Genomic DNA, 13813 nt, shown 5'->3' on the forward strand with positions numbered 1-13813 from the left:
AAAAGAGTGATGGGCAGATAGTGTGTTTATTCTAACATTCCCACATCAGTATAGAAGTGATATCCAATATGTGTTAGGGTAAAAACAGCTGTGACCTCAGGTCCCACGGTAACTACAACCTCAGAAATTGCAACATATTTGGAAGAAACAGCCAAATATTGGTGACGAAGAAGATGTGAATGTCATAGTTGTGCTGTTAGAATGGTAATCAAAAATAGTGATACCACAGATAACAGGGTTAGTAAGCGAAAAATGTGGGAAAGAAAACCGTCTGCAAATTAATGTAAGAGACTTATTTTTGTGAATAGGACAGTTACTACTCACCATATAGCAGACATGCTGAGTCACAGATAGGCACAATAAAAAGACTGTCACAAATATAGCTTTCGGCCAGTAAGGCCTTCATCAAAATTAGATGACAGAGACACACGTATACACTCGCACAAACACAAGTGTGTGTGTGTGTGTGTGTGTGTGTGTGTAGTTTTGGCGAAGACCTTACTGGCCAAAAGCTGTATTTGTGACAGTCTTTTTATTGTGCCTATCTGTGACTCAGCTTCTCCGATATATGATGAGTAGCAACTTTTCTTTTCGTAATATTGTTACATTCGATCCTGGATTTTCAATTGTTCGTTTTATTTTTGTTTATTTTATGTCTCCTCTTATTATCAGAACTGTGGGCAATCAATAAAAGGTATAAATTTAGAATTGGTATGATGTTAACTTTTTAGGAAGATACTTTGTCAGTAAAACTGTTTGCAATTTTGTTTAGTTAGAATATGTTAACAAGCCTCTTGAAAAAATGTTGTTTTATAATCAGGGTGATCTTATATTGGAGTAAATATGGTACAGCAAATAGTAAGAATTCTCATAAATAATTGATACACACAGGGGAGAGCTCACTAATGTGTACTTTTATTTACCTTCATGGGTCTGTTGATTGAAAAAAGGTGGTTCTCAGATTTGGTGCATGTGGTTACTTGGAGATTGGATGGCCCAGATAATTTTTCAGAACAGATGACTAGGCTTTTGTGCTGCAAATATCACAATCATTTTCGATACAGAATTAGGTATTTGAAGTTGGTTTTTGAAATATCTAGAAAATTACAAATTGAATTAAAAATAGGTTGTAATAAAAGTTGTTTGTGTTGAAGGGGGAAATCCTGTGGCACGAATCTAAACCACCTGTCTCACCTCCAGAGCACGGGTGTAGTGTCAGCTTCGGAATCATAAATAAGAATCACTTTTATAACGTGGATCTGGGTTCCCTAGGAAAAAAATACATTACCTTCTCTATTTAACAGTGTTTTCATTGTCCATTGGTGATGCAATTGATCAAAAATGTAAATGAGTTGAAAATCGAAAAATGATGACCATTTCCTGCAAAACATCTTTTACCATTCAAATTACTGTTTACCGTATTTACTCGAATCTAAGCCGCACTCGAATCTAAGCTGCACCTGAAAATGAGACTCGAAATCGAGAAAAAAAATTTTCCCCGAATCTAAGCCGCACCTGAAATTTGAGACTCGAAATTCAAGGGGAGACAAAAGTTTTAGGCCGCATCTCCAAATCGAAACAAAGTTGGTCCATTGCAGTATGAGACACAATTTAGATCGAATGAATGACGATACAGCTACAGTAGTTTGGTTCGAGGCGTAAGCTTAGCAATTACGCTTTGCCAGGTAGCCATTGCTATGCGCCAGGTGCTCCGTCCTTATTTATACGGGTAAGCTTCCTTTTTCACGTGCTTCGTCTGGTTTGAATTGATTGCTTATTTTTCTTTGATTTGATAAGCGCCGTTTTCTTTGTTATAGGTGTTTACGTCACTCTAAGCTGAAAATGCATTACTGTACTGTGTCGTGCATTGTTTGTTGCATTCTGATAGTGCGTGTTTACGGCCTGTCACCGCTCGCGGCATGGGGCTGCTTTCTTTGCTAATGATTAACAAGAACCAAATAATAGACTGCGTATGATAGATGTTCTGAACGAGAGTTTAGCGAAAATTTTTCTCCGTTTGAAAATCTTTGCAGGCGCCTCTTTAGTACATTACATTCTGCACAGAAATTAGTCATCTTAGATTTAAAAATCTTAGATTTTACAAATATAAAGATGGCATGATATGTTTATTCTTCCGCATTTGCTGTTGTCTCACTCTAGTTTCGTAGTTTATTAGGCAGACAGGATTTAAATGAGATAGCAGCAAACACGAAACAATACATGGTAAAATGTTTATATTCGTATTATTCGTATGGTGAAGAGAATACTGCATGTGATTCACAATTCATAAAAGTTCCTATTAGTAACCATCTCTTCTCACAGGTAGGAAAAAATCCAGAATGTAGAGTTGGCCATATTGACAAACATCCCAAACAGTCTTGCCAGTCGGATTTTCGTAGTACATCGAAATACTGCTGCTACATTCGAAGATGAACAATACGGAATTTGTATTTACTTCGTTGGATAATGTACGAAAATGCAGTGGTCGAAACTCGGGGCGGAGAAAAAAGCTCGTCTTCCACCTTTTTTTTCTTTTTTTATTTATTTAATGACGCAGCGGTTTTGGTGCCAGTATTTATCTTTGTGCCTATAAAGCATGCCTATGTAGCGCTACATATATTCGATGGCAGAAGTTAGTTGTGGCAGCACCCACCAACATTTTTCAGAACTTCCGCTTGCTTTGCACTCGATTCTAAGCCGCAGGTGGTTTTTTGGATTACAAAAACCGGAAAAAAAGTGCGGCTTCGATTCGAGTAAATACGGTATAAAGCATGGACTGCGACCATGTGTCAGACTCTTGCCGTAGGTGTAACACTTCCAGTTTCAAGGAAGTAGTCAGACTGTTTGGAGCATGACTGTGGCCATACCGTTTACTATGGACAAGGAAAAGGCTGTGCGAAGTGTTCACATTTCAATTTACTTCAAGTATTTGAACTGCAGTCAACCCTTCCTTAAGGTGTGCTAATCCGTTCCCTGATAGGAATGTTCCTTCTACAGTCACTCTTTGCTGTTCACTGAAAGTGGAAATGAGCAACACAAAGAAAGAGTCCAACCACTGCCTTTGGCAAATGAAAAATGCCAAAGAGAATGTTTTAGGTGCAGTTACTGCGGATCCTCATGTTAGTTCTTGACAAATCACGAGAGATTGAGAAATTTCCCCAAGGACTGTTCTGCACATGCCGCATTAATACAAATTCCACCCACCTCACTTATTTTTACATGAAAAACATGGTAATGACTTGCAGACCCCTTGAACTTTTGAAATACAGCAACAACTAGCGGCCTATAGTGATTTTATTTTACAGACACTTTTCCTGATGAATCAACTTCTTTGAATCATGGTCAATTGAATGGCATAATATGTATTATTTTTCAGTGGAGAGTTCCCACTGCTTAAGGCAAGTCGAGCATCAACAACTGTGGAGTGTCAGTGTTTGGTGTGGTATGTTCAGGTACATGGATAAGTGGCCCATATATTTTTCATAGATAGTAATGTGAATGGTGACTTTTTAGATATTTCCTTTTTTCAGTACTATTTGCAGGTCTCCCACTTCAAACAAAAATTGATATGGTGTTTAAACACAATGGATGTCCAATAAATTATTCACAGATAAAGTGAGAAGTTTTGATTCAAACTATGATGGTCGATAGATTGAACGAGGTGTTCCTCAAAATTGGTCTGCACATTCACACGATTTCACTTCTCCCAATATTTCCCGTGGGGAACATCAAAAGAGAAATGTTGCATGGAAGGACCAACAACACCGGAAAGTATATGGCAGCAAATTATCAATGAATGTACAAACATTAGTGAAGAAATACTTAGAGATGTAGGATTGTCCTTTAGAAATAGGATTGCAATATGTATTGCAGAAAATGATCACCATTTCAAACATTTGCTTCAGTAAAACAGGGAGGTTTCTGAGAGGCAAAGAGACTCACATTAAAAAAGATCCCAGAGGGAACAAAATACTACTACATCCATGTCATCATTCCTGGGCAAAGCTAAAAGTAGTTTAGTTAATTGTTCCAGCTGCTTTTAAGTTCAGTGACAACTGTGAAAAAAAAATTACACTAATACTATGGACAACGTAATGTATTATGTTTTGTATTATATTTTGCTATAACAAACTGGTTTCTCATTAAAGGTTTTAGAACTGCATTCTCACTTCCTGGGATCTTAATCTGACATATGTTTCTTGAGATGATACCATTTTTCAATGGTTTTTCAACCATTTCGATTTTTTTCAATTACAGCACCAGCTTTCACGCAATGCAAACACTATTGAATAGAAAAGTTGTATTTTTTTCCCCCAGAGACTCCAAATCCTAAATAATAAGTGGGGATTCCTGTATGCCGTATTTTATCCCTGATAACTTCAGAAATTCAAAGAGTATGTTCTAGTCAGCATCATCAAATTTTGTTTCCAAATATAAATGCAAAAGCAAGTGCAGCACAGCACATTGTTATTATTTGTTGTATTTACCCTTGTGTTCAAAATAAGAATGGTAGTGACAAGCTATAATGTACATTGAAGTTTGAAACTGTTTTGTCAGGGAGCTATAATAAATACAGGTAACTTCTTTGGTCACATATTGTAGTGCCAGCTGAATGCAGTCTCTTGAGCTGCTTGCATCTTTTATGAAGTATGTATCCAATGACTGGGTATGGACTCAGTTTAATAATTTGATAGATAAGAAGCAGTGATCCATTATTATAGCTTACTTTGCTTTTAAATTCCTTGAAAATAACATTTTAAAATACTTTTCAGTTGATCAACACTGGTGTTAAAACGTTTGTTCGGTGTGACAACAGAGTCCAGGAATGTCCTTTTCGATTGGCTCAGGAGGTAAGTGATACGAACTGGCATAACTTTGTTTTTATTTGTGATGATAAAAAAGTAACACATTTTATGTAAAATTTCATTTGAGAACCATATAAAATATCCCTCCAAATATCAGCCCCATTTTCCCCCCAAAACTCAGTCACAGAAAATTAGGGTCTGCCTTACCAGCATCTACAAAAACAGGTATATTTTCACATAATTGAAATTCCTTAGTTCGAAGTGGAGCAACAATGTTGAAGTGTAGGGAGATTAATCATTGTATCTGAAGCAACAGTCTTTTGTATTGCTGACAGTTTATTTTAAGTAGTGACTATTATCGTACTCAAAGGTCCATTATCCTGCACGAGTCGAGCACTGTTTTTCTGTAACTATGAAAAAAGAATGACTATTGCCCACATCCACGGAGATTAAGCGATTGATTCATTATGTTCTTTTATTTTTTTATATTTCTATAGCACAATCACATGAGCATTTTACATAGCCTGGCATTGTATTTTCTGTGACTAAAGAGTAAAATTTAATCTTCAACAGTGAGTGTTAACACCGAAAGAAAAATCAACACATTTCAGAAATTGCTGCAGTTATGATGTAAATATCAAACTCAGAGTTAGTGATTATCTGATAGAGACGCTGTTAATAAGTAGTGTTTGGATGAGTAGTCTAATGTGCAGCATTGGATCATTTTGGAGTATAAGCTGCAAACTGCAGTTTCTTACAGAAGGCCAAAAACTGGGAAATATCCTGAACTTAAAGCTAGTGTTCTATCCTGTGTATAAAGTAAAAGGAAATATGGGATACTTTGATTTGATTAATGCAGGAAAACAAAAACCACAGTGGTCTTAGCCCATTGTTGCCCAATTGAAGGTGGGTTTATTGTTTGGTTTTGCTCCCTGTCATTCTAGTAAAGCCAGAAGTAGTGCTAGGAGACCTTTCACTAGTTCCAGAATGTTTTATAACTTGGGTGTAACCAACTGTAAAATTGCAATGTAGTGATTGTAAAGGAAAGTGAATACATGTATTTCACAGAAGAGGAGTCCAGGAGGAAAAGGGGTCTGAATCAAAGATGCCTGGGCCACAGTACTTCTGCAACACTTTAGAGTGCAAGAAGGTGAAGTTTGTAATCTACAGTAAAATATACACACAAATGGACCATTACAAACACACTAGACGTTGCATGCTATAGGTCTGTTCCCAATTTCCTCCTCTGCTTTTTCTGGATATGTTTATCCTGAGAAGTGTGAGTATTAGACTCTTTCCTTGTTCTCATGTTCTCTGTCGTAGTGATAGAAGGGATCTGATTATCCTGTGCTCTGAGAGAGTTATTTTTGAAGCCTTAGATTCAAGACCTTTCAGTTTCCTCCATTTATCTTTAAGAAGCCATTCTTTACCTTCCTTTTCTATTTGTCTTTTGAGGAGTGTTCTCATTCGAGCCCCAGACAAGGATTTGATCTTGACCCTAGTCAAACTTCTCAGTAACAGTTTCCTAATCTCAGATGGTCGTTTGCCCAATCCAACTACAGAAATAGCTTCCATCAATTCCTTGGGTGTTTGAGATCTCATCAAGTCCCTCAGTTTTTGTTTTGTTTTCCATGTTCTTCTTTCTGGTCCCACAAGAATTGGGGCTCTATTTGGTAGACACCATGGAACACATGCTGTGCAAGACTAATTACTCAGGGAGGTCATCCGGTATCCCTGTGGTTCTGTTAATAATACAACTTCTCATGTGCCAGGCACCCCTCAGCATGGATCGCATTACACCTTGCGTTAGGTGTCTGAGGAATTGGGAAACGATTACAGGAACAGATATGGGAGAAATGGGTTGTTGTTAGATACTCTTCATCTGGTTCATCCACTGGGCCCTTCCCAGCATGGGAGACCCTGCCAGTAGCTGCACTACAACTAGCACGGCCGTCAGCTCATTGCAGACGTGCAAGTCTCTCTGCCCACATGGTTAGTACTTCGAAAAAGTAGTATTTTCCGGAGAAGATGGGGTATCTTTCTCTCAACAAATAATCCAGTTAAATACCTCGGAAATTGCTTAGAGCTTAAATGCAACATGGACAGAATTTCATGGGAGCATCAATTGGAGACTTCGGTTTATGTGTAGAAGTGGTCCCTGTATCTGACGAAGCAGCACACAGATTGCAGAAGATTTTACCAAGAAACTTGCCAGCTTCCAGAGGTATGTAATGCAAATGGGGCAGTGGTGCTCTTATCCTGCACACCAAATGGGCAACGCTGAGACACCAGTCTTTTGTGACACGCCAAGCAATGTGACAGTAGACTATAAAGGGGCAATAAGTATCTTATTAAGAACAATAGGAAACTGAAACGAAAGAATTACCATGGTGTTTACATGGTGTTGTAGAGGAAGAAATGCTGAATGCATGCCTCCCCCTCTTTGTTATTATTAAAATGGGTAACTTTGCCCAAGGAAAATTTCCCTTAGGGGGTTAGCAATTTACTGCCAAGAAAAAGGCTGGATGACAACAGAATTATTTTGTACTGGCTAGCTGATGTTAGGAATCGCAGACTAGTGTGCTGCTCAGTGAAAGAACTATGCTCATATTGGACGCCTTTAAAGGTTACCTCACATTTGAAGTGAAAAATAAGTTGATGTGTTGAAAACAGACCCGGAGGTATGGCCTCAAGACCGTAGGTGACATTGGAAGACTCTCCAAAAATACTGTTCCAGTCCATTTTCAGAAGGGGATCATATGCTCACTCCATCTGCAAAGAATATAAAAAAAAAACCTTATTTTGCCTTATGTGTCAATGGATTGTCTCTTTCATGATGTCATCAATGAGTTCAGGACATGCAGTGTGTCTGATGTGTAGGATGGTAGTGAGGACATCGTGCTTTGGGAGGAGTGTGATGAAAATACTGATGCCAATTAAATGAGTAATGGTAGTGAAGTAGACAGTGAAATCATTGAAGACTGTGGTTAGAAGGCAGGTGTTGGTGCGCTATGTATATACATCCCAATATTAAAATGTGACCGTATTGTTAACTGTTTTTGTAAATGGATAATGTGACCAAAATTTTTCTTTGCTATTTTTCTTCAGTGAATGATCATGTTAAGGTTACACAAAAACCTCAGCCCTTGAGAAATAAGTCTATTTCAACCGTCTGTTACCAATATTAGTAAATTGTTTCCCCCAGATTTGTGACACTTTCACACAGGAAAATGCATGTTCTCATGACATTTCATAAATGCTGCTGTTTGCGCAAAGTCGCAATATCCCCAGCTATAGTGTACATGTAAGTCTTAATGGACTGTTTTAAGAAAGTTTCATTCTTGTTTGTTAGTGTGATAATGTGAATTTTTGGTTGTGAAAACTAATGATCCATTTTCAGATATTTTCTGTGCCAGTTGAACCCACCATTTTCTATTTTTGAGATTTGTTTTCTGTTCATATTTAATTTTTATTGTAGGGTTTGCATAGTATCTATCCTTATATGGGGCCAAAGAGGAAAATTAAAGTTACAAAGTCTGATCTGATAGCCCTTCTGATGAATGACAACCCCAAATTCCCTCCAGAAGCTACATCGTTGGATCAGAAGACACAACAGCAGCTTAAAGACATTTGTAAGTAAAAAAGAAACAGCAAGTTCATGTAAATATATACAATACCAAAAAAAATGTACTGTATGATTTTTTTAAAAGCACATTACATGTGCAGTGTTCAACAATGTATGAAACACCTGCCTTGAAACTGAAAATTTTTAATGTTATCCATTCGTTAAAAAAAGGGAGCAAACATTTAGTTCTCCTCTCTCCCTATCCCCTCCGCCTCTCTTCTTCTTTCTTTCTCCTCTCTCCTCTCTCTTAGCCCGCCCTCCCTGCCATCCCTCCCACTGCTGGTGTGTGTGGGGATTGTGGGGGGGGGGGGGGGATTTTTCTCCTTTCCTCTTCTTTTATCTTATCTTGGCATACCTTTGTCTTACTTCGTGATCTTATTTTTGCATGGTAAAGGATTACAACATGATAGTTGCTTAAACCTATGTAGCACTGCACCAATATTTTTGCATTCGTGCTACTAGTATCAGAGGTGCATGTTTATCATTGGATGTGATTACTATCCTGAAATTTTACTCTCTCTTTTTTAACGTAATGTAAACCAGGAGTGTTAGCTCTTTGCTCAAATAAGTTTCAAAATGATAATGAGCTAACTGTAACTTGCTATACTAATTTGTTTGATTGCATTTTATTCACACTGACACAAAAAAGTTGTTGCATAATAACAGAAAGTGCCTGTAGCGGTTGCAGTTGCCAAGTAACAGTGAAGGTGAAAGTCTTGTTAAACACAATTTGCAACATGCTAAAAATTTCTGTAATGAAAATAAAGACCCACATTAATTTCATCATTCTTGCCTCCTTCTAGATAAACAGATGGTTGAGATCTTCAACAAAATTCTCAAAAAGTAGGTTGTTATTGTTTTCATGTAGCAAAGGTGCTTTGGGAGTGGTTGAAGGAAGACAGGAAGATTAGAGTTAACATCCTGTGGTCATTAGAAACGGACCATAAGCTCAAATTATGAATGGATGGGGATGTACATTGGCCTTGCCCTTTCCAAAGGAACCATTCTGGCATATCCTTGGAGTGGTTTAGGGTAATAATGGGAAACTAAATCTGAATGGACAGACAGGGATTTGAACCATCATTGCCTGAATGCGAGACCAATATGCTAACCACTGTGCTAATCCACTTGGTCTGTATGCTTGAATAGACAGGTGTTGAAAAGACAGTGCACCACATTATCATTGATACAAGAGGTGTAAAGGCGTAATATTGCAGATTGGCGTGTACAGGGGAGCAGTTTAGCTTCCAGTAATCCGGAACGGATATGAGACGAATCACATTTTTTTCTGAAATGATAGGACAGTGATTCTTACTGTGGCAGAGCTCTGAAGCAAGTAAATCATCGCTGTTTTTAAACTAATGAAAGGCATTGATGGAAAAATGTTTTGGTTTGCAGGGTAGTTAATGAATAATACTTTACTGGTTCATTCCTCTACTCTGAACAGGCATAGGTTCTGGGCTTGGTGGTCTGCCCCAGTCCTCACCCTGCCCACTCCCTTGATCTTCTTCAGCCTTCTTGCATGTTCTGTTTGACTTGGTGTTTTCCTCTCTTTTTCCTGTGCTTCTCTCACCCAGCATATGTCACTGATCTTTTCTGGTTACTGTTGGGTGGGATGCCTCTGCTAAGTGGTGAGGGATATGTCCCCCGTTGCCCTTTGTGCCTTTGGGGGTTTATGGCTGCTCCCTGGATGAGGTGGGGCACCTCACCTGCGTAATGTCTCCCCCCCCCCTTCCACTTTTTTTTGTCCTTTCTCCAGGCTCTGTTGACCTTTGGTCGTTTGAGCTAGGCCCTTCTTTGTTGTGTAGGTCTGTTGACTTGCCTGTTCCAGGTAAGAGGGACTAATGACTCATACTTTGGTTCTTTTAATCATTAAACCAATAAACCAGTCCACTGGTTCATTGATTATCCACCTGTCCCAGCAAATATTGGTACCTCATTTAACTCTGCTAAACCAGGTGTCAGAGTTTGAACACGCAAGCAAAATGAACAAACTTCAGAGACAACGCAATAAAAGAGTAAAGTAAGAAATAAACACAAAATGAAAGTAACTGCTGTGTCCATGAAAATTAATTAAGCACTGCATTGTGAAGTACTATCGTGCCCTTAAATTAAGAATAGTTCTTTTGCGGTTTATTATTATATTTGCACATATCTAGACTCCGGCAGCTGGATCATCAGTCATAGTGCAAAGTGTTATACAGCCTTGTAATATGTTTTCTTTACATTTATACCGACAGTCAGCTCATATGCATGATTGGAACTGGATTGCGTAATGTATGATGATATTGTTTTGGATAGCAGTGCAGTGACAGGCTGTTCTTCTTTGTGCTCAGTTATTTTTGTGGCTTCTCACTTCTGCACCAATGCTCGTACTATGTAGGATTTCAGAAAGGAGCTGGCTGGTCATTTTCTATTTCTGGCGCCCTCAGTATTCATCATTGAGCATTGTGTGCTTCTGTACCCCATTGCACTGTTGCTGTTGAACACTGTCTTCATTACGTCTTTGAATGTACACAGTCTTAGGAGACAGTCTCTTAAGACCTCAAGGTTAACAGGATGTTAATCCTTCCTTCCTTTTTCCCTTCCTTCGTATCCACTGTTCCTTCCGTAATGGGCTCCTTTTATGATACTGACGCAATTAACGCAATTTTCCCTGGGTCAAAATGTGTACATTACTTTGCAGACAAAAAGTGGAAAAGGAAATATAGGGTTGCTGGCTGTCTGTCAAGTGAATGTTCTGTGCACTGTACTGCAACCACTTATGGTAAGTGTATAGTAAACTAATGAAGTCAGTTTGCTCAGAAACAGTTTTCTCTGTGATTATTGCAACATATCAAGCTAGAGGCCCTCACAGTACTTCATTTGACTTGTTTTGCTGCCAGAACCAAAAACCTGTTGGACATCTGTTGCTGGCATCTCATGTGATATTTCTCACAAGTTGATGACTAATAGCATGCTCTTTATATGAAACTGGGTGTAAGAGTAAACTTCGGAATATTGTCACCTTAGTTTATCCATGCCCAAGCTGCCAAATTAGTGTACCAGTGAAAACCCTTTCAGATGGTTCTATCGTGCTGCTATCTTCACATACAGTACATTATGGCATAGATAAAACTATAAACAGAGTGTGAGGATGCAATCTCTTGTGGCAGTAACATTGAATGAAATATTCTCAGGCTTCAAGCCACATCAAGTGGTTAAAATGCCACAAACCTTTTGACCAAGTACAAAACAAACATTGTCAACCAGTGGACTGATGGTATGTCCTTACATTCTCTAATTGCTGGATATGACATCACTGGTACTCAAGTTATCGCCTTACATTGGCATAGCATATTATGTTGAGCCTGCGATCGGTGCACCCACACCAACCTCACAATCACTGTATACTGCGCTGAGCTGTAGCCACCATCTCAATTACTGAGGTTGTCAGTGATTTTCATTTCAAAGACTTTTCCAGTTACACTGTACCAGAAGCCCTTAGTGCAAGCCATTAAGGTTGGTTATATTTGCGTGGTATTTTGTAGACCTTGGTTGGATGCTTGGAGACTCGCTGCATCTTTTACTGGTCTCAGTAATTACTGGATTTTTGACAGAGGCAATAAATGAAATGATGTTGAGGAGGAATCACAATAAGACCAGCGATGAGGAGCAAGAAAAGAAATTTACATTTTTGATGTTTTATGGTCCCATGTCATGCAGCATAAGTTGCCTCTCGAAAAGACACACAGTCAAATCTTTCTTCATGCTGCCATCAAAAATGTGACAGTTACTGAGATCAGTAAAAAAATATGGCAGGTCTCAGAACATCTGGGATCTACAAAATACCTAGTTAGCGTGTCTAAACTTAAATTAGGCAAACAGTGTGCACCATATATCAACACAGGAAGGAGCGCAAGACGTTTTATCACTTATGCTATTTCAAAAAAGTATGCTTGAACAAAACCTCTGTTGTGGCTTGCACTTATGACTCCTAGGACAAGGTAATTTAAAAAATCCATTGAATTAAAATCACTGAACAACATGGGTGCGGCGAGGTATTCAGTGATTGGGAGCATGTAGAATATCGAGGCAACACATGCCCGTTGTCGTCATCGTCAGTCCGAAGATTGGTTTGATGCAGCTCTTCATGCTACCCTATCCTGTGCGAGCCTCTTCATCTCCGAATAACTGTTGGAACGTATGTCCTTCTGTATCTGCTTACTGTATTCATCTGTTGGTCTCCCTCTACAGTGTTTGCCCCCACACTTCCATCCAGTATTAGATTGGCTATCCCTTTGACGTCTCAAAATGTGCCCATATTTGGTGATAATGTGAGAATGTGAACACTAGTAATGTCCCAGCTGGCAGCTAGAGTATATAAGGATCTCCCTGCAACCTCACTGGCACTATTTCGCTGTACTACGGCCAAATAGTACTTGGGTTGAAAGTTTGTGGCATTTTAACCACTTGACAAAGCTAGAAGTCTGATAACATTTTATTCATAATCTGAGTGACGTGCAAGACCAGGTGTGTTCTTTCTAATCCACAGCACACTATTTTCAGAATGCCGCACACAGTTGTAATCTGTGAGGAATATCATAACGGTATACTCTCTACTGTTGAGAAGAGTAACCTGTAACTGTGGCTAAGTCACTCTCTGCCATATCATTTCTCTTTCTGCCACTAGTTCAGTATGGTAAAAGTAAGGTTTCTGGGAAGCTAAAACTTTGAGCTGTAGAGTGAGTCATGTCTGGCTAAGTCAGCTGGCAAGAGTTTTGTCTTGTAAGGCCAGGCTTTGTATTTCAGTTCCAGTCAAACACTTAATTTTAATGTGTGAGAAAGTTTCATAACTGTATGCACTCAGTTGCTCAGTGAAAGATTTATTTGAGTGAAGCATGGTTTAACCTTTCATCAAATATTAGTGTCACTGGGGAAACACCGAATACAGCATGTATGAGGTGTTTAACAGTGAACAGAGACAGAGAAAAAGATTGAATTGAATTAAAATAAAATTAAGCTAATTCTAATCCGGTCTCAGCAGCTAGAGACAGTGCCCATGTGTGTGTGAACAGTGTTTGTGTGGATTCAGAAGAATGCCTTTTTGCTTGAAAACTTACTTTTGTAGCAGTCTTTTCTGTTGCATCTGTCTGTGACTCAACATCTCCACTCTATGGGGAGTGCTAGTGTATCCTTTTCATAATATTGGCGTTAAGCTAATTTGAGATTTGATAGTTTGAATCGGCAAAGGAAAAAAAAGAAAAAAAAAATTTTTTTCCTCTCTTATAATGTAATTGTTGGGAAGGTCTAAGCAGCACCTTAATTTGAGTGGAAGATTGTTAATGTGTATGACAGTGGAAAAGGAAATTATTCAGAGTAAAATGAAGTATGAATGAATAAA

At 38.6% G+C, this 13813-nt stretch overlaps 1 protein-coding gene across 1 annotated transcript in view; it reads left to right on the top strand.

The window, feature by feature from the left end:
* Positions 1–13813, top strand: part of LOC126416322 (tRNA (cytosine(34)-C(5))-methyltransferase) — a 79158-nt gene that overhangs the window by 62515 nt on the left and 2830 nt on the right. The window contains exons 12-13 of the mRNA XM_050083986.1: positions 4773–4850; positions 8284–8437. Coding sequence (XP_049939943.1) covers positions 4773–4850; positions 8284–8437 — 232 coding nt within the window. The remainder of the gene's footprint in view (positions 1–4772; positions 4851–8283; positions 8438–13813) is intronic.

This window comes from Schistocerca serialis, chromosome 8 (genome assembly GCF_023864345.2).
Source record: "Schistocerca serialis cubense isolate TAMUIC-IGC-003099 chromosome 8, iqSchSeri2.2, whole genome shotgun sequence".
NCBI lineage: Eukaryota > Metazoa > Arthropoda > Insecta > Orthoptera > Acrididae > Schistocerca > Schistocerca serialis.